Genomic DNA, 21,890 nt, shown 5'->3' with positions numbered 1-21,890 from the left:
TTGAGTCATGGAGGAGTGAAGGATGGTTGGTGAGGACAAAGGTCCTGTATATTCTTTCTTTCTTTCTTTCTTTTTTTTTTGTAGGGCAATGGGGGTTAAGTGACTTGCCCAGGGTCACACAGCTAGTAAGTGTTAAGTGTCTGAGGCTGGATTTGAACTCAGGTACTCCTGAATCCAGGGCTGGTGCTCTATCCACTGCACCATCTAGCTGCCCCTCTTTCTTTCCTTTTAAAGGCAGTTGGGGTTAGGTGACTTGCCCAGGGTCACACAGCTAGTAAGTGTCTGAAGTGAGATTTGAATTCATGTCCTTTTGACTCCAAGGCCAGTGCTCAATCTACTTCGACACCTAGCTGCCCTCCCATATATCCATTAAAAAACTATGCACCAGGGACGGCTAGGTGGCACAGTGGATAAAGCACCAGCCCAGGAGTACCTGAGTTCAAATCCCGCCTCAGACACTTGACACTTACTAGCTGTGTGACCCTGGGCAAGTCACTTAAACCCCATTGCCCCACCAAAAAGCATAAAAACAAAACAAAACTATGCACCAACCCCTCCCCCAGCGGTCTTTGTCATAGATAACTATAGTTCAGGGATAGGGTCAAGAGAGTGAATAAGAAGTGAAAGTCAAAGGGAAGTTTATAACCTAGCAGAAGCATTGCTCCTTCCATTCTTGTACTTGAATAACAGAAGAGCTGTGCCTCTCCCAAATTTGTGCTGAGTGGGCCAGGTGTCCCAACATCCAGTCTAGGGGGGTTTTCACTAAATCATATGCTGCCTTTGTGGTTCAAGTGAACATCTGGAGCAGCCTAGAAAGAGGAAATGTCCCAGTGGAAGAAAAAAGCCCCTAGCTCTGGGTCAGAACTGTGGCAGGCTCTCTCCCCCCAGCCAAAACCTGGTAACCTGTGGTTTCATCGGAGGGGAGGTAGTTGGAGAGAAGTCTTTCAAAGGGTTAGTTTTTCTTTTACTGGTCCCTGTAAATCAACCTGGAACTTGTCAAATTATGACAACAGGAAATCAAAGACCCTCCAGATAAAAAATAGCCAGAAAAACTGATACAGTTTCCCTAGGACAGACCAACTGTGGAGAGATAATCCAACCACGATGCCATTTCATATAAATAATTAATAAATATATAGATACACACATATGCACATAGCCACAATACTTCTATAAATACAATCTGTGCTCAGTGGGTTCTCGGGGTGTAATTACAGCCTTCCAGAGTTGACAGGGAACAAGTGGGCTGATGTGACCCATAAAACCTCCACCCTTTTTTCTCCTCCACCTTGACTTGCTGATTCCCAAAGCTTCTACCCTGTGGTACAGTCTGAGGGCCTGCCCAAAGAAAGGGGCCCAGCACTGGACACAGAGGAGAAAAAAATAGGAAGATGGCACCTGGAAGGTTGTGTTACAAGAAGGAACCCACCAAAAGACAGCCCACTGGGCTTGAAAATAATAATAATTATTATTATTATTATAATTATAAAATAACTTACAAGCTGCAGGGCTTACAAAGGGCTTTCCTTACAGCAACCTTGTGAGGTAGGGAGTGCAAGGATTATTGTACCCAGTTTACAGATGGAAAAACTGAGAATCAGAGAATTTAAAGGACTTTTCCAGGGGGTACACAACTACTAAATACCAGAACCTGGATTAAAAACCCAGGTTTCATTTAACTCTGTGACTACAACATTAAAAACATAACCTCCCCACCCCTATCCCCAATGTCCATCCCACTAGACATGAGAATGAAGAACATCATAGTAAGTGAGCCAGGAGCTATGAACAAGTCCATGTTCTCCACTCATCCTTGGGAAGGGCCAACCCTGCCAACAGCACTGGACCCAGCAGGTGTGCAGTGAAGGGAGTCTTGGGGAACCTTAGGTTCAAAGGCCAAGAGAAAGTCAGCAAGGGGTTAGCAATCAGGACCCAAGGAGGATAGTGGCACCAATAATAAATAATTGTGGGCCAAGTGTATCCAAGTGTCCAGTGCTGGAGAGACATTGGAGAAATGCAGAGGCAAGAAGAAGGTTCCTTGTCTTAGCTGGGTTAAAAACTCCTTTAGGCCCTGTTGTACAGTTAGGGAAACTGAGGCCCAAAGAAATGAACTGACTTGCCCTTGGTCACGCAGCTGGTAGCAAAGCCTAGATTCAAACTCAGGTCTTCTGATTCCAAACACAGGGCCCTTTCCATCACTCCAGGCTGCTTCATGGACCAAGCTGCATCATGGAACTAGGCAAGTGATGCAGAGTTGGAGAGAGGATTAAACAGAAGAGGGAGTAATTGAACCAAGAGGAATGAGTGGAGTGAGCCTCCCAGCTCTAGCCAGTTGTTCCTTCTTATTGGAAGCGGGGCAGGACACAAGTGCAGCCCACGGGAACGTTGATGTATTCTATGTGGAAGGTGAAGGCCCCTGGGGTCACCTGAGCATCTCCCTTCAGAGCACAAGGTCTGCGACGGAGGACCATGACTCTCTGATGCAGCAGAATCGAGTTGAATGAAGATGTCTCCCGACCTGATTTCATGTTGATACAACCTTTGCATAGGCACTCTGCAAAGGCCAGCTTCTGGGGATATCGGTTCTCATCCGTGTCGATTCTGTGAGACAAAGAAGTGAATGAGCATTTATGCGGGGCTTGCTAAGTGCCAGGCGCTGTGCTAACTGCTGCGGACACCAAAGGAGGAAAAGGACAAGCCCCTACCCTCAAGGAGCTCACAATCGAATGAACAACCTCCCAAAGTTGTTGTGAAGAAAGTGCTCAGATAATTAGAAATTTAAGTGATAGGGGGCAGCTAGGTGGTGCAGTGGATAAAGCACAGGCCCTGGATTCAGGAGGACCTGAGTTCAAATCCGGCCTCAGATACTTGACACTTACTAGCTGTGTGACCCTGGGCAAGTCACTTAACCCCAATTGCCTCACTTAAAAAAAATTATAAAAAAAAAAAAGGCAAATACCCCTGGGGAGTTGGAACATCCCTAAGGTCATGTCTGCCATTGACAACTAAGATGAAGGGCAGGTGGTGCAGTGGATAGAACACTGGCCCTAGAGTCAGGAGGATTTGGGTTCAAATCTGCCTTCACACACTTACTAGCTGTGTGACCCTGGGCAAGTCACTTAACCCCAATCGCCTCAAAAAGAAATGCAATTAAGGTTGTAAAGAGTAGGCTGAGAACACATAGAAAGGAGAATAGGGAGGTGGGAGACAGTCAAAGAGACATTTCAACTATTCCACAATATTGCCTGGATGTCCCCGTTTCAGTTCCCCTCTCTGCTGCTGGGACAAATCCACAGAGAATACCCCCAAACTTATTGTAGGCAATAATTTTGACCTTTTCTTCACCCCTGTCCCAATTAAAAACCAATCAAATTATCAGATACTGGGGGGATTGGGCAGAGGCTAAAACAGGCAGGAGAGGAGGAGGTGATTCTAACAGGTACTAACAAGAAAACTCCATCCAACTACCTAATACATACTATCCATTCCCATCACCAAGGCAAAATGGGAGTGAGCCTGCACCTTCCTCCTTCCATATCTCTCTCTCTTTTAAAAATTGTATTTATTTATTTTTTGTAGGAGAACGAGGGTGAAGTGACTTGCCCAGGGTCACACAGCTAGTGCCAAGGGTCTGAGGCTGCAATTTGAACTCAGGTCCTCCTGAATCCCGGGCTGGTGCTTTATCCACTGCGCCACCTAGCTGCCCCACTTCCACATCTCCCTTGGGAGAATTCTTTGCCCGTTCAAAGGCTGCTTTTAATGTCCAATTTAAACTCTCAGACAGCACGTGATTTTGTGGAAAGGGCTCTAGGCAGGAGGTCAAAACATTGGATTTTAATCCTGTCTCCGCTGCTGCTGTCAACGAGGCAGCAAATCCCCTTTCCCCTGTGGGTCGCAGTAAAATGAGAGGAGTGACCTAAGGGAGCGCTAATGTCCCTTCCAATAAACGTTAATGCTCAATGTGCTAACAATACGCGTTCTAAGGTTCCTTGGGCTCCCGCACTTCCAGCTCAAAGGTCATTTTTTGTTCTGGGAGCCTGATTTCACTTATGCAAATGTGTAGAACAAGGGGCAGCCTTGTCGGAGCCCCCGGGCTGCAGACCTCCGCTCCTCTTTCCGGTTGGTGCGGCTTACCGGTAACTCCAAGGTGAGAGAGATCGCTGTTGGTGCTCCGCTTCGTACAGGCTTTCAAGCTGGAGGGTCGGGCATCGGGAGCCCTGGTGGTGATGATGTCTCTGTCCCCCAGCCGGGCTCCTAGCCTCCAGGCTGGACACCAGTGTAGCCGGCAAGGAGCGGGCAGACCTGGCGCCCTGGCCCATCAGGTGGAGGGGGAGCTGGCCGTCGGACAGCTCCTCGGGAGGGTAGCAGCGTTGGTGAAGATGGGCAGTTTCTGAAGGCTGCCAGTGTGGGTGACGGGAGAAGCAGGCGGGCAAGCAAAGGAAGAGAAGCCAGGCTACGATCTGAAGGAAAAAGTTGGGGAGAAGGGAAAGATAAGTGGGGGACTCTTCGTGAGACTGGGAACTTACTTGACCTTCTGGCAGACCCTGGGAAAGTCTGCCAACTTAGCCAGCAGAGACGGCAGAGTCTTTGGGAGGGAGGAAGGATACCTTCATCCCCTGGGGAGAGGTTCCTTTTCCTAGGCCGCCTCCTGGGAAAGTCTCCTGATTTCAAAGTTACAGAAACCCTCTAGCTCAGAGCTTCTTAACTTCCTTTGTGTCCTGGAACCTCCCCCTCCCCCCCCCCCCCGCAGTGTGGTGGAACCCATTGTCTTCTTAGCACAAAATGAAATGCACAGGATCAAAAAGGAAAGCAATTATATTGAAATATATAGGGTTTTCCCCCCTCTTAAGTTTCTCCTGAGTTCTATCCAAAGAGGTCCATGGACCCCAAGTTAAGAATCCCTGCTCTGAACTTTTCCTAGTGAACTCAGCCAAAGAAACAGACAAAAGCCTATCTCTTCATCTCCTTCCATAAACTGCTTCCCTGTACCCATCCCTCCAACTCCCCCTTCACGGGTTCTCTCCCCAAACATATCCTAACTTTACAGCAAGGTGAGCTAGACATGATTCTTCCGGTTTTCTTTAAGGCAAAGCTGGGCTATCCAAATGCACCAACAGAACCCAATCCACTCAGAACTGGCATTAGAGGGGGAGGGGAAGAGAGGAAAGAGGAATCTTCATTTCAGACCCAGGGTTCTTTCATCCTCCAGATCATATCACTACTCCCAGGAGACGCAGCTTCCATTGTCCCTACCTCCATCCCTCCCATCCCATCAGTAAGGGCTGGCTCAGCCAGCAACACATCTCCAGCTGGTGAGTGGCCAAGATGCCGAGAGTAGGCACTGCTGCTCTTACCATGACAGAGCACTCCACTGGCTATAGAAGGAGATGGAGGCTTCTTTCTGGTCCTTTGTGATCCTCCGGCAGGCACCTGTCAAGGGGTCTATTTGGACGTTTCTGATTTCCCCTGTGGCTTTGCTAGGCTCCTTATACTCGGGCAGAGAGGGCGGAACACACCTGCGGAAACTCCAGGGGAAAACATTCCTTTGTTAATGCCCTTCTCTTCCTCCTTTGTAAGGAAGTGCCTTGGCCCAGTGTTTTCTCCTCCCAACAATGATCTGGCCTTCAAGAAAAGGGGGCCTTCCCAGAGGGATCAAGTTTCAAATGTCACTTTAACCTAGAAGGTTTTTGAAGGACTCCAATCCAGTTTTCTTCTTGAGGTTACTGAACACACCGGATCTGCTGCCTACTTTCCCCTCCCCTAGTCTGTTTCACTCCTATCCTCCCTACAAGCCCATTTCCCCCAGTCTTCAGTACATCACCTCATTTCCCCTTCCCCAATTCATATCACCCCTTCACCCCAAACCCATCTCCCTTTAATTACTCTCTACAAAGCCACCATCCCTGACCCTCAGTCTAATGCCCCATTCTTCAATCCCCCCAACTTATCTACCCTTTTTAGAAACCAATTTCACCAACTATATTCTCTAGAAAACCAATTACCCATGCCCCTAACCCCAAACTCATTTCCCCCAACCACCCTCTGCACAAATCCTTTTTCTCATCCTCACCTTTACAAGCCATATCCTCTTTCCCCCTTCCCCAAACCTGTGCCTCTCCTTCCCTCCCCCATGACAGCACCAGGGACATATTTAACCCCCATTTCCCTTTTTATGGAGGGCTCCAAGCATCCATGAGGAGCAGTAGCATAGGGAAGGGAAAATAGGAATTCAGGGTTTACCTTCCAATTCTTTGAGCCCTATTTTCCTACCTGCAAAATGGAGTTAATGACTCCTCCTCCCTCCTTCCCTTTTTCCCTCCTTCCCTCCCTCCCAACTTTCCTTCTTCCTCTTGTTCTCTTTTTAAGGAGAGGGGAATTCATGGTGCAAAGGCTGCATGAAGAACGAGCCCCTCAGACTGAGGAGCGCATTTTGCTTTTCCTGTCACTTCACATCCCACCCAACCTTGACTCCAAGAAGACTATAAGCTCTTTGAGGGCAGGGCTCATTTTGGATCTCCAGCAGAACTTGGTGCTGAGCACAATGACAGACCTCAGTAAAATATTAACCTCTTTGTAGAGTCATAATGTAGTAAGATTTGGGGGCAGCTAGATGGCGCAGTGGTTAAAGTACCGGCCCTGGATTCAGGAGTACCTGAGTTCAAATCCGACCTCGGACACTTGACACTTACTAGCTGTGTGACCCTGGGCAAGTCACTTAACCCCCATTGCCTGCAAAACAAACAAACAAACAAATAATGTAGTAAGATTTGGTTTGTTTTTCTTTTCTTTTTTTCGGGGCAATGAGGGTTAAGTCACACAGCTAGTTAACGTCAAGTGTCTGAAGTCACATTTAAACTCAGGTCCTCCTGAATCCACAGCTGGTGCTCTATCCACTTTGCCACCTAGCTGCCCCAATGTAGTAAAATTTGGAAGGGATCATCTAATGCAGCCCCTTCACTTCACAGAGAAGGAAACTGGTCCCGGAGTTCAATGAAGCGTAATTCAACCAACATCTAGAAAGTGCCTGCAATGTGCAGAGCGTACGCTGCATGCTGGCAGAAACAGAAGATGTAACAAGGTCATGGCTCCTGCCCTCGTGGCACTTACGCTCTTGTTGGGTGATATGACACATCCCCAGTCACATAAAACTATCATACAGGCATATACCTATATACATATAGACAGATTAGAGAGGGGCTGATAAAGTACTAAGAGTGTGGGGAGGTGCAGCAGGAGGGGAAGAGGCTAGGGAAGGGTTCATGGAAGGAGCTGCCATCGGAATTGGGCTTTCATGAATGGCTAGGTGTTGAAAAGCAGCTAAGTGGTGCAGTGGGTAACATGTTAGACCTGAAGTCAGGAAGACCTGAGCTTAAATGCAGCCCCAGACTGGATTTACTAGCTGTGTGACCCCTGAGCTAGTCATAACCTCTCCTCCTCAGTGTCCTCTGCCTGTAAAATGAAGATAAAACAGCACCTACCTCATGAGGTTATTGTGAGGATCAAATGAGGTAACATGTGTAAAGTGCTTTGCATACCTTAAAATGCTATATGAAAACTAGCTATAAAAATAATAATTATTTGTTGTTGTTCAGTTGTTTCAGACTCTTTGTGACCCCATTTGGGGTTTTCTTGGCAGAGATACTGAAGTGATTTGCCATTTCCTTCTCCAGCTCATTTGACAGATGAAGAAACTGCGACAAACAGGGTCAAGTGACTTATCCAGGGGTCACACAGCTAGGAAGTGTCTGAGGCTGGATTTGAACTCAGGAAGATGAGTCTTTTTGACTCTATGCCTAGTACTCTATCCACTGTAGTGCCACCTAGCTGCATCATCATCATCATGAGGAGAGAGGACATTCTAGGCATACGGAATGTCATAACCAAGGGTTTAGAGACAAGAAAGGCCAGGGGCAGTCAGTTGTCCAATTAAGGTTATGAGGTAAAGGAATAAGGTACCCCCAATTATGGAGCATCTTGAAAGCCACAGAGGAGTTATGAGACCAGCAGCAGAGCCAGGCCTCCTGCTCACCAGGCTAGAGTTGAATTGAATTGAAAAGTCCCTCCACCCCCCATACCTGGAGGGAGCAAGTTAGGAGCCCACCCCTCCCCCAATCCCCTCCTCCCCAGTCTTTTCCACCAATTGGCTATCATCAATTCAACCATTAAAACTGGTTGGAGTAGCTCCCTCTTACATCTAGGAGCAAGCATAAAAACCTGTTGAATAGTTTCTTGGTCTATTAAAGGCTAAAATCAGATGTAAAAAAAAAATCTTGTTTGGATTTTCAGCACAATCTGGCCCCCTTCCTACCTTTCCAGTCTTCTAATGCTCCGCCCCCTTCCACTCTTCCACCCACCAACAATGGCCTCTTTGCTGATCCTTGAACACAACACTCCAACTGTCCCAAGGTGTTCCAGGACTGAAAAAAAATTCTCTCTCTCCTCATTTCTGCCTCTGGACTTCCCTGGCTTCCTTCAAGTCTCCCTCAGCCTATTCCAGTCCTCTTTAATCTTAGTGCCTTCCTTCTGAGATTATTGCCAATTTATCCTGTCTATATCTGGCTTGGACACAGTTGCTTTCAAATGGTCTCCCCTCTTAGAGATTGTAAGCTCCCTGTGGGCAGGGACTGTATTTTTGCCCTTTTTTGTATCTCCAGTACTAACAGCAGTGCCTGGAACATTATAGGAGTTTAAAAAATTCTTGTTGATTTGATTATCTAAAGTTTTACTTCCTATTAGTATGGGACAGATAACTGGAAGATGGCTGAGTTTGGAAGTAGAGGCTTTGGACTTTGTTTCCTTATCTATTTGTTTGTTTTTTGGGGGCAATGAGGGTTAAGTGACTTGCACAGGGTCACACAGCTAGTAAGTATCAAGTGTCTGAGGCCAGATTTGAACTCAGGTACTCCTGATTCCAGGGCCAGTGCTTTATCCACTGTGCCACCTAGCTGCCCTTGTTTCCTTATCTATAAAGGGCTTGACTACATGACTTCTGAGGTCCCTTATACTTCTGAAGCCCATGATCCTCTACTCTATCACCTTCCCCTGGGAAGGAGTTGTTAAACCCTGTTTGTACCTTCATGTGATGAAGGCTCCCAAGGTGGGATTTGATAGAGGTAAGAGAGGAGACAGCATTGTGTAACTACTCTCAGCAGTGCAATGATCGAAGACAATCCCAAGGAACTAATGAGAAAGCTTACTATGCACACCTATAGAAAGAACTGATAAAAAGAACACTTGTGGATTGTACATATATAACCTGGTTGCAATCTTGTGGAGGGGCGTGGAAAGGGAGGGAGAACAATTTGAAACTCTAAATCTTATGAAAATGAATGTTGAAAACTACCCTTACATGTAACTGGAAAAATAAATGTTTGTTGAATAAAAAAAAAGAGAGAGAGAGGAGACGGTACCAGGATCCCGAAAGAAGGAAGGGAGGGAGGGAAATGGCCCGTCATGATAGGAAAAGAATGAAGAATGGGGCAATAGATGGACATCTAGTCACTTAAGAGGCACAGGGAAGACCTTCCCTTCCCAAATAGACTGTCCCCTAGCACCCAGGCACAGCGCCAGGATTAAGGTACTACCAGCTCCCGCATCCTCTTTTTTTTTTTTTTTGTGGGGCAATGGGGGTTAAGTGACTTGCCCAGGGTCACACAGCTAGTAAGTGTCAAGTGTCTGAAGCCGGATTTGAACTCCAAGGGCCGGTGCTTTATCCTCTGCTCCACCTAGCTGCCTTCCCATTTGTCTTTTTTAAGAGGATGCAGGAGGGGGCGGCTAGGTGGCGAAGTAGATAAAGCACCAGCCTTGGATTCAGGAGTACCTGAGTTCAAATCTGGCTTCAGACACTTGACACTTACTAGTTGTGTGACCCTGGGCAAGTCACTTAACCCCCATTGCCCCACAAAAAAAAAAAAAAAAAAAAGGACAAATGGGGTAAGCTGTTAACCAATTTATCACCAGGATCATAGCATCTGGGAGTTTCAGAGCTCAGAAGAACAGCATCATGGGAAGAACAATGTATTTGGACTCCAAAGACCTGGGTTCAAAACCTGGGACCTTGGAAAAGTCATAGGTTAATAATCTTACTAGACGTTGGTTTGTTCACTTGCAAAATGAAGGTGGCAAAGTGGATAGAATGCCAGGTATGGAGTCAGGAAGACCCAAGTTCAAAGTTGGCCTCAGACACTTAACACTAGCTGTGTGACCCTGGGCAAGTCACTTAACCCCAATTGCCTCACCAAAAAAACAAACAAACAAACAAACAAACAAAACCAAATAAAGAATAAAGAGGTAAAGAAAAAAATGAGGGGGAAAGGAAAACAAATATAAAAGATAATTTTTCCCTGTTATTCTCAAAACCCATCAATCTTTTCAGTGCCTGGAAGCAAGGTCACTGGTTGCCCCAAAAGAATCATAGAGAGTAATTTTGGTCTATTTTTAGAAACCAAACCCTCTCCTTCCCATGCTCTACAGCCATTAATTATCCATTATTGAGATGAGCTTGTACTCAAAGGCTATGAACAAAGAGTTCTCAAAAGGAGAATTGCAGATGAAGTCATATTAAAGCTCATTCTGAAACACTAATAAGAGATGCAAATCAGAACAACTCTGAAGTCTTATTTCACACACAAAAGTGTAAAGGATGATAAACAATGTTGCAGAAAGACAGGTCTACTGATCATACTGGAATAATACTGTTGTTTGTTTTTTTTTTTAATGACAATATGCCACAAAACTTTGACCCAGAGATTTCACTTCTGTGCATTGTGATGATTAAGAAGGTAGAGCAGGGGCAGCTAGGTGGCACAGTGGATAAAGCACTGGCCCTGGATTCAGGAGGACCTGGGTTCAAATTTGGCCTCAGACACTTGACACTTACTAGCTGTGTGACCTTGGGCAAGTCACTTAACCCTCATTGCCCCACCAAAAAAAAAAAGTTAGAGTGACATAGTTTCTGGGTAATTTAATCATTTTATTAATAAGGCCTGCACGTTATTAATAAAAGGACAGTCATTTGGCTGATTCTCTTAGACCAAAGACAATCATGGTGGTGGACTCACACTTTATATGCCCTTCAAAACAGTAGGTGGGCCATCAAACAGCAATCAAATCTAATTGGTTAACATGATCAGAGTTGGGCTATATTAAAATGAAGAGCTCAGTATCTCTTAGATAGGGAAAGCATCTCTATAGCAGACCACCCATAGCTTTGTACTATCGGTTCAAATAATGTATGCCCTCAACAAAAAAAAAAAAAAAGAAAGAAAGGAAGAAAGAAAGAAAGAAAGAACATATGCCCTTTTCGTTTTTTTTTGTTTTTTTTTTTTGAGGGGCAATTGGGGTTAAGTGACTTGCCCAGGGTCACACAGCTAGTAAGTGTTAAGTGTCTGAGGCCGGATTTGAACTCAGGTACTCCTGAATCCAGGGCCGGTGCTCTATCCACTGCGCCACCTAGCTGCCCCACATATGCCCTTTTCAATGGGGGCTGAGAATGACCCCTGGACAGAGAAATCTCTACTCAGACCCTGCCCCCCCCCCCCAGCCTTCAGCTTTTTAGACAAAAGGATCCCTCCAACTTCAAGGCCAGTGCTCTATCCACTGCACCATCTAGCTGCTCCAACACTTACTAGCTGTGTGACCCTGGGCAAGTCACTTAACCCCAATTGCCTTACCTATCCAAAGCCATCTCCAGTTGTCCTGATGTATATCTTGCCACTGGGCCCAAATGTTTCTGGAGGGAGAGTGAGGTTGGTGACTTTGCACAGTCCCCCCTCACTTATATCCAATTCCCTGAAAGTCATGTCATCATTACCTTCCTGATATCGTGGTCTTCTTTCAGAAGAAGGACAAACAACAACAATAAGACAAAAGGATCTGTCTCCACCCAAGTTTGAGTAGAACACAATGAGTTTCCCCACCCTAGATTAAATTCTTTGCAAGGTTGGGTGGGGTCTGACCAAGATGAAGACAGTTAATGCAATCTCATTGTCAGTAATATCCTGAACTTTTAAAGAATGTTAGAAGAAGGGTGAGAGCTCTGAATCTCCTCAAAATTGGTTTTTAATAGTCATTTCTCACAGCATCTAACCCAAGGAAATCAAAGACAGAGAGCCCCATATACAACAAAATATTCAGTGCAATACATTTTGTATTAGCAAAGAACTGGAAACAAAATGGATATCCATTAATTGGGGAATGGCTTAATACATGGATACCAGGGGATATTACTGTTCAGTAAGAAACAATAGGGGTAGCTAGGTGGCACAGTGGATAAAGCACTGGGCCTAGAGTGAGGAAGATCTGAGTTCAAATCCAACCTCAGAAATGCACTAATTGTGTGACCCTGGGCAAGTCACATAACTTTTGTTTGCCTTAAGCCTCTGGAGAAGGCAATGGCAAACCACTCCAGTGTCTTTGCCAAGAAAACCCCAAATAGGGCCACAAAGAGCTGGACAGGACTGAACAACATCAACAGACACAGGAATCAGGTAGTAGTGTAAATGAACCAATGCAGGGTACATTAAACAGAATTGTAAAAACAATCTATATAATAATGCCAATTATGTAAATGGAAAGAACAAAAAACCACACTTGAATGTGAAATAATTATAACAATCTTATAATAAGGGCCAATAAGCTTGGCCCTGGGGAAGAACTTTTCTCCTTTGTTTTCAGAAGTGGGGACATTTGGATATTAAATATTGCAAGTCAGTTTATGAATTGATTTTGTTGAACTGCCTTTTAAAAAACTACACCATCTAGCTGCCCACTCTAATACACTTTAATAAATCCTTAAGGGGCAGCTAGGTGGTGCAGTGGATAAAGCGCCAGCCCTGGATTCAGGAGGACCTGAGTTCAAATCTGACCTCAGACACTTAACACTTACTGGCTGTGTGACTCTGGGCAAGTCACTTAACCCCAATTGCCATACCAAAAAAAAACCCCAAAACAACAAAAAAATAAAGTGTATTAGAAGTTAGTGAAGAGAAAGAATGGAAAACCCTAGTTTAGATCTATTCAGTATAACCAGAGAGAAACCATGTGAAGTCCCCCACCACACCAAAGTCCTGGATGAAAACGGGGACCCTCCTTATCTCCATCTGCTGCCACCAAGCCAGTTCTGGACAAAAAGAGGAAGATCCATCGAGCCAGCCTCTGCTTCCTACTTCCTGTTTCCCTCCCCAAAAGGGGAAGCCCTTCAAGCTGATTGGTTGAGAGTGGTCTCCTGTTGATGGCATAGTCCACAGTCTCTGAGAACAACACCCTACTGAGGGTTGGCCACTTGTGGTCTCGATTTAATAATTCTTTTTTTTTTTCGCGGGGGTATGGGGGTTAAGTGACTTGCCCAGGGTCACACAGCTAGTCAAGTGTCTGAGGCTGGATTTGAACTCCGCTACTCCTGAATCCAGGGCTGGTGCTTTATCCACTGTGCTACCTACCTGCCCCCTGATTTAATCATTCTTTTTTTTTTTTTTTTTTTTTTTTAGTAAGGCAATTGGGGTTAAGTGACTTGCCCAGGGTCACACAGCTAGTAAGTGTTAAGTGTCTGAGGTTGGGTTTGAACTCAGGTACTCCTGACTCCAGGGCCGGTGCTCTATCCACTGCGCCATCTAGTTGCCCCTTTAATCATTCTTAAGTAGGTTCTCAGTCAGTTTCTCAGTCGTACCCAATTCAATCAATTCCAAATCAATCTTCAGGTGGGGCCCCTTGGGTCTGCCAAATCCCATTATTTTATGACAAAGAGAATGTTGTTCAGATCTAAGAAGATGAAACTTAATGGGGAGAAATGCAAAATCAACACTTGGGCTCAAAATGTCAACTTAATTCATACAAAATGAAGGAAATGTGGCTAGACAAAGGTTTGTGGGAAAACTATCTGGCTTTTTGGGTGACCTCTAGATGTGTTGGCAGTGCAAGAAGACAGAAGAGGTGTGAGTTTAGACTGCTTTAAGAGAAGCAGTGTCCTGAATAAGGAAATGTGATAGTCCCATATCCTCTGTCCTGATCAGAACAGATCTTGAATCTTTTGTTTTGGAGAGAGTCCAGGGAAGGGTAGCCAGGATGGTGGCAGATCTTGAAATACTGCTATCTGAGGATCCTCTGAAAGAAGTGGGCATGTTTAGTTTAAAGAGAAGACTTTGGGGGACCATGATAACTAACCTTCAAATATTTGAAGGGCTGTCCTGTGGAAGAAGGATTCACTTTGAGCAAAGGGTGGGAAGTTCGAATGGAGACAGATTTAGGCTGTACCCAAGTGGACTGCCTCCCGAGGGAGTGATGGATTTTCCATCACTAGAGGATGTTGTAGGATCATTGGTCACATACAAGTTGGACCAGATGGATGGCCTCTCAGATTCCCTCCAGCTCTGAAGTTCTGATGATTTCAAGCTATAAGGGGAAGTAGAATGCCTGGTGATTCCAGGATTGGACAAGTCACTTCTTCTCCTTTCTCTTCCTGCTTAATCATTTCCTCTTACATTACATCTTTGCAGAAGATCTTTCCAGTGAAACCTGGGAGGTGGTTAGCGCACTTGGAGCTATTGAGTGGCTAGACCCATCCCTAGCAGAACCTCTTTCCCTCTTTTAAGCCAATCTTAGTCTTCTGAGTTCCTACTTGTTCCACAGATTTGTTTGTTTTTTTGGTGAGGCAATTGGGGTTAAGTGACTTGCCCAAGGTCACACAGCTAGTAAGTATCAAGTGTTTGAGACCCGATTTGAACTCAGGTACTCCTGACTTCAGGGCTGGCGCTCTATCCACTGCGCCACCTCACTGCCCCTGTTCCACAGATCTGGACTTCACTCAGCCTTAGTTTCTCCAATAGAGCAAGACTGCTGGTGATCACTCCCCTTGCTATTGGATTCAGGATGGACCTGCTGGATATAGATAGGGTCAGGAAAAGTCAGCCAAGATCTAAGTGTCTCATGGGCATTTTTTTTTTTTTGGTGGGGCAATGAGGGTTAAGTGACTTGCCCAGGGTCACACAGCTAGTAAGAGTCAAGTGCCTGAGGTCGAATTTGAACTCAGGTCCTCCTGAATTCAGGGCTGGTGCTTTATCCACTATGCCACCTAGCTGCCCTCAGAGGCAAAAATTCTGACTAAGATCATCGAGTTTATAGTCTTAGGTGACTTCATCTACTTTCCTTTGACTATTTTACAGATGAAGAAACTGAGGCTGAGAGAGGAAGAGATGTTCCTAAAGTCACAAATGTAGTAAGTAGCAGGACCACAGTTCAAATCCATGTACCTCGAACACAGATATGGTGCTTTTTCTGCCTCTTGGACATAGAAAGTTTATGTTGCAAGGGACCTTAGAACATGGTGTATTAGAATATAGGATGTTAGCATTGCAGATGTTCTTAGAGATCCAGCTCCCTCGTTTTATAGATGAGTCAGAATGGGGAAATGACTTCCCCAAGGTCACATGGGCAGCATGCAACCGAGATGACCCGACATATTAGTCCTTTTCCAAACTCTCTTAAAAACCATTTTACTGCAAAAGATTTAAAGAAGGTCAGTGAGGTCTTTGACCCTAGGCAAGTCACCCATCCCTGTTTGACTCAGTTTCCTCATCTGTCAAATAAGCTGGAGAAGGAAATGGCAAGTCACTCCATTATCTTTGCCAAGGAAACCCCAAATGGGGTCACAGTGAGTGGGGAAGGCTTAGTGGGTCAAGAGTGTGGGCTTCCCTCCCTTCTTTTCCCCCTTGTACTTGGACCCTGGTAAAATTGGGCTCAGGACCATATGAAGGGTGTGTGTGTGTGTGTGTGTGTGTGTGTGTGTGTGTGTGTGTGTGTGTGTGTGTGTATGTGTGTGTAATCAGGGGAAAGATATTTCCATCACTTTGCCCTGATGATATGGCAGAGAAGGGTTTTGGCTTGGGATGTCTTTGTTGTTGTTCTTTCTGAAGATTCTCACACAATGAGTCTGAGTCATTGACAGGCTGTGGCAACAAGTCAGAATCATAAAAAGTTAGAGCTGGATTAGCTTTTAGAGGCCCAATTCCTTCATTTTGTAAATGAGGAAACAAATCCAGAGCAGGACTTCTCCAATGTTATCCATCTAGGAAGTGATTCTGAGCCTGGCGTCATGCCCAGCTAATCTGATTCCAAATTCCAGTTCCTTTTCCATGCTCCACAACACCTTGGTCCTCCTGCTGGCAAAACACAAGGTCACAGGGATGGCCACCACCTGTTTTAGGATCGGCTCTGATAGAAAGGAACCACCAGACAAGTCATTTAACCTCTCCATCTGCCTTTGCTAGTCTCTAAAACGGAAACAATAACATTCTTTCTGACTCACTACACAACAGCATCTATGGGTCTGACACGAGGTCATTGTCCAAGGTGAACAGTGCATTCCCCTCACTGAGAGTGATCCCCTCATAATCCTTATTTTTCTAAATTCAGGAAACTGGCCAGCTAGGTGGGGCAAGCACTTCCATGGAATTGGTGAGCTGAGGGATGTGGCTGCTCTCAAGTTCATTTCTACAGCAGCTAGGCATCTGTGACCTTTCTCTGACCCTGGATCTCTCCAAATCGAGGCCATTGCTACCTATCTGCCCAAGGAGTTCTGGGCTCCAAGAGTCAGACCCAAGAAGATTGGGGCAGTCGGGAAGTGGAAAGGTCTCCGGTTAGCCTGGATTCCTTGGAGTCTGAGACCTCAGCAGCAGAGGGGAGTGGGGGGGGGCGGGGAAATTCAGCTCCCATCTCTCTGCATCGCTCTCTTGGAATAGTGGGATTCCTTTTTGGGGGTAAAGAGGATGGGCAGGGCAGGGAAGGAGAAAGATGAGGGGAAGGAATTTTAAGGGCTGGTGGCAGAGGGTGGGGAGTAATTATAATTGCAATTTTTAGAACGCTTTGAGTTTTAGAAAGGGTTTGCCTTACAACAAGCACTCCGTGGGGCAGCTAAGACAAATATTAGCTTCATTGTACAGATGGGGAAACTGAGGTTCGAAGAGATGAAGACTTGACCAGGGCTGAAATTCAGTCCTCAGGCCTCTACGTTGAGCACCCTGTGGGTGCGGGTGGGTCCGGAGTCGTCACAGAAGCCGGGTAGGGAGAAGGGAAGACAAGGGACTTATGACTCCAGGGCTGGGAGGGAACCACTGCGGGGCAACCCCCGGGCTGGGGCAAGCGGCAGAAATCCCAGGTTGGGCAAGACTGGAAAGCGCCCGCGAGCAAAGAGTTGAGCTTGTCCCGACCTTGCATCCCGAAGGGCGGAAAACGAGTGCGGCCACTGACGTAGGGCAGCCCCGGCCCTCGGAAAACCGAAGCTACTTCCTCTGACGCCCCAGATAGCAAGGGCACATTGCCAGGAGCCCCGCCTGGCAGCACGCACGAAGCGCGGCGCGGCGAGGACTCCTGTTCCGGGATTGTCACCAGGTGGGTGGAGAGATGGATACTTGGGGAGACACGGAGAGAAGTAGAGACTGGAGACAGGGAAAGGAGAGACGAAAAAAGAGGGAGGGGCACAGGGGAAGGAGGGAGGGACGGGGAGAGGGAGAGGCACCGGGGAAGGAGAGAGGAGAGGAGAGAAAGAAGAGATAACAATGATAAATGACTTCGATATGGCACATGACTCTTTACCCACATTTTCTCTGGAGTCTTACAGTAGAGCCCAGGAGGTTGGTATTTATCATCATCTCCATTTTATGGATGAGGAAACTGAGGCTCGGATTTAGTGATTTGTCAAAGGTCCCACAGCTAGTGACATTTAGAGATTTAGAACCCGTCTTCCCCAATACTCTATCCTCAATGCCAAGCGGCCTCTCCAAAGAGATAGGAGTAGGGCAAAGCCGTATGGTAGAAAGAGAGCCGACTTTGAATTCGGAAGATTTGGGTTAGAATTTGGGCTCGGTCACTACATCTGTGACCTTGCGCATGTCACCTCCGCTCTTTGGGACGCAGTTTTCCTCATTTGTAAAATGACGGGGCTGGACTAGATAATCTCCATGGCCTCTTTAACATTCTGTGATCTAAGGAAAGAAAGGGACAGAAAGAAACAGGAAAAAAGGGCAAGGCCAGAAGACAAGGGTCGGGGGAGGGAGGGAGGGAGGGAGGGAGAGAGAGACAGAGACAGAGATAGAGACAGACAGACAGAGACAAAGAGAGACAGAGACAGAGACACACAGAGACAGAGAGACAGACAGAGAGACAGAGAGAGGCAACCCTCTAGGGAGCATTGCTTCGGTGGGGGCTTCTGGCATTGTTTTCAAACCCCGGTTTAAAAAAAAAATCCCTCCTTTAAACAATGTAAGTGCAATATTCTAATAAACGCTACATAAATTATATTCTAAAGCTTTGTAGTCCCCTCCATCCCAAATACATTCACTAGATGAAGCACGTCTCTTCCCATTCCCCCAACCCACAGGTCACTTTGGAAAATCAGAAAAACTAGAGTTCAAATACTGTCTCAGACACTACCTTCGAGACCCTGGGCAAGTCACTTAACCTCTGTTTGCTCCAGTTTCCTGATCTGTAAAATGGAGATATTAATAGCACCTTGCTCCCAGGATTGTCGTGAAGGTCACTCAATGAGAATCTCCACTTATTCATACTTATTCGAAAAGTGCCCAGCACACAGGAGACACTATATAAATGTCAGCTGTTATTATTACGAACCTACTGGGTAATACTAGATGTCTTTGTGCCTCCATTTCCTCGTGTGTAAAATGGAGATTTCATTCCATTTCCGCAAACGTTTATCAAGTACCTACTATGTATATAACATGCTGTGCTAGGCACTGAGGATACAAAGATAAAAAAAAGAAGGGGGGGGCTGGTTCTTGCCCTCAAGGTGCTTACATTCCAATGGAGGGATGGGGGGAGGGTTAGAACTCATACAACTATACATATGAAATCTATATGAAGTAACAAAGTAAGTTGAAAGGGAGTGAATGATGATAATCGGAGGATTCAGGAAAGGCTTTGTATAGGAGTTGGCCCCCAAGCTGTGCTTTGAAATAAGCTAGGGATTCTACCAGATGGAGGTGAGCAAGAGGTATATGCTAGATGAGGGTGATGGAGTACAAAGGGGTGGAGACCGCAGATGAAACATTAATATATGGGACTCACTACGATTGAACAGAGTGTGGAAGGGGATTAATAGGAAACATCTGGAAATGTAAGTGGGAGCCAGATTGTGAGGTTAGATATTTAGTTTTGCCCACCTCACTTGGAAATTATGAGGATCAAATGAGAAATCTAAAGATTTAATTATTAATATTAAACGGAATCCTAAAATTAATGATTCCATTTCTGAAAAGTCACAATTGCATGTGCACCCAAATGAACAGGTTACAGCATATTATGAAAGATGTAACATCAAAAGGAAAGGTCTCATATATACAGATATTGGAAACAGTAGGTGCTCACTGACTGGGAAACAGCTGAACAAATTGTAGCTAATGTAATGAAATATTATTGCTTCAAGAGAAATTATGAATGTAAAGAATTTGGGAAACTTGGACAAACTTAGATGAACTGATACAGAATGAAGCAAGCCGACCCCAGAGAACAATTTACACAATGGCTATGGTCATTTAGGAAAATACTAAAATCGGATCTTTTTTTTTTTTTTTTTGGTGTGAGGCAATTGGGGTTAAGTGACTTGCCCAGGGTTACACAGATAGTAAGTGTTATGTGTCTAAGGCCGGATTTGAACTTAGGTCCTCCTGAATCCAGGGCCGGTGCTCTATCCATTGTGCCACCTAGCTGCCCCTGCAATATTCACTCTTGACCATCATGACATCTCTCACTTGTATTCTCTCTAATCACACAACCAAAGCTCTGTACAAGTAAACTGAACCCCTATGGACTCTGGTTCTAATGAAATACTGAACAGTCACATTCTGATTGATAAAGTGTAGGGCAATGATGAGGATACTCTAGTGGTCTACACTGTTACCTTCCCATTGCCTCTCTTCATGACATTCCATTGCTGATACATCGGGTCCAAATTCTTCACCTTTAGATTGGAGTCCAAGGAAAACCTGGGGCTCTTTCTATGAGAACATAATTATTTCTCAACTCCATTCTCCCCTGGGGGACAGCTAGGTGGTGCAGTGGATACAGCACTGGCCCTGGAGATAGGAGGAGCTGAGTTCAAATGTCACCTCAGACTTAACCTCAATTGCCTTAAACATCCAGTCGTCCTGATGTGAATCTTGCCACTGGACCCAGATGGTTCTGGTGACTTTGCATAGTCCTCCTTCACTTAAATTCAATTTACTGCAAGTCATGACATCACCTGCCTGATGTCATGGTCCTCTTTGAGAACGAGGACAAACAAGATTTTCCCCTGGTCAGTCCTTGAAAGGTTTGCTCTTTCCATTGTCACCATCCTTAATGCATCTGATTCAGAAATTTTATGGAAAGCTACCACCCAGTAACTGCAGAATCATATTACCTAAGCGTCCTAAGATGCTGTCTCTATACTAGAGCCCTAGGTCAATGATTCTGAAGAGTTTTGAAGGTATAACATTCCAGGATTACAGTTTCTACAGTATTTCCTCTGTCTTAAGAGTCTTATGGAAATGAATTTTTTTTTAAAAATAGGGAATTAAAATGGATTTTGCTCTGAGACTTTCTTGATAATTTCATAATATGCCTTGAGATAATTGGGTGACCCTTCAGGGTCACCATTTATTCTTTGTGTGTGTGTGTGTGTGTGTGGCAATTGGGGTTGAGTGACTTGCCCAGGGTCACACAGCTAGTAAGTGTCAAGTATTTGAACGCAGGTCCTCCTGACTCCAGGGCCAGTGCTCTATTCACTGTGCCACCTAGCTGCCCCCACCATTTATTCTTGAAAAACCATTTGTTATTAAGTACAAAGCTTTGTGCTTAATGCTGGCGAAAATACAATGGTAATTTTATCTTGGTCCCTGTCCTCTGAGAGCTTACAGTCTAGCTGGGGAAAGGGGAGACACAGCACACACACACAAGTGATTAATAGCATAAAATAACAGAGAAGCCAACAGGGTGGGGACCATTCATTGCTTCGGGTCCAGTTATCATGTCCATACATAGTACACACAGAACTACCTTTGGGTCTCTGAGGTTCCATGCTATGAAATACCTGGTCTACAAAATCCTTTGAAGCTGCTCATCTCTGTTCCCTACTGGCAACCATATCCCAGCACCTGGATTCAAAATCTCCTTCTGGTGGGCAACAAGAAGAGACCTCAGAGAAAGCTTTGATCCATTTCTACCCTTTATTCTGTGCCTGTCACACCTTCTAGTCATATCGCATGCTTACATCCTGTTCATATACATTATCTCATTAATGGGCAAGTACCTTTATTATCATTTGACAGATGAGGAAACAATCTGCAAGCAGCTAAATAATCTGCCCAAAGGTTTTCAAAGGATTTCCACACCTGGTTCTTGCCTCTCTCTTTATTTCTTCCTTCCTTTCCTTTTTCTCTTATTCCCTCCCTCCTTCCAGCTCCCTTTTTCTCTCATCAAAGCAAGTGCCTGGCACATAGTAGGAGCTTCATAAATGCTTATTGACTGACCTTCCATATCTAGCCCAATTCTCTTCCAAAACCCCATTTTACAGAAGAGGTAATCGGGGTCTGCAGAAAACACATGACATGCTCCAAGTCACACAGGCGGTGAGTTGGCAGTGCTGGGATTTAAGCCCTGGGTCCACAACTCACACCCTGTCCTCCTTGCCCTGTTGCTTCCCCAAGATCCTTCCTCCTCAAGTCCTCCCTCTCTCCCTGATGGGTTGAATGAATCCCTCCAGACTGCTGCTAGCATCGTAAATCAGTTTGAATTCCAGCCCAGCCATTTAGGCAAACCACTGGCTCTCAGATTCCTCATCTGTAAATGGGGGGGTGCGGGGGGGGGGAGGAGGGGAATCTTGCTAGTAAGGAACTCTAGGTTGC

The 21,890-nt window shown here is 45.5% G+C and overlaps 1 protein-coding gene across 1 annotated transcript; it reads right to left on the bottom strand.

Moving 5' to 3' along the window:
* Nucleotides 1–2,342: 2,342 nt before the first annotated feature.
* On the bottom strand, nucleotides 2,343–21,522 carry IL17C (interleukin 17C). The gene is made up of 6 exons (XM_043981198.1): nucleotides 21,516–21,522; nucleotides 17,003–17,429; nucleotides 5,431–5,516; nucleotides 5,254–5,309; nucleotides 4,135–4,460; nucleotides 2,343–2,601 (listed from the first exon to the last, which is right to left on the bottom strand). Exons 1-6 carry the CDS (start codon nucleotides 21,520–21,522, stop codon nucleotides 2,343–2,345), a joined length of 1,161 nt encoding a protein of 386 aa, XP_043837133.1.
* Nucleotides 21,523–21,890: the final 368 nt, after the last annotated feature.

This window comes from Dromiciops gliroides, chromosome 2 (assembly GCF_019393635.1).
Source record: "Dromiciops gliroides isolate mDroGli1 chromosome 2, mDroGli1.pri, whole genome shotgun sequence".
Lineage (NCBI taxonomy): Eukaryota > Metazoa > Chordata > Mammalia > Microbiotheria > Microbiotheriidae > Dromiciops > Dromiciops gliroides.
This window is presented reverse-complemented; position numbering and strand designations above follow the sequence as displayed.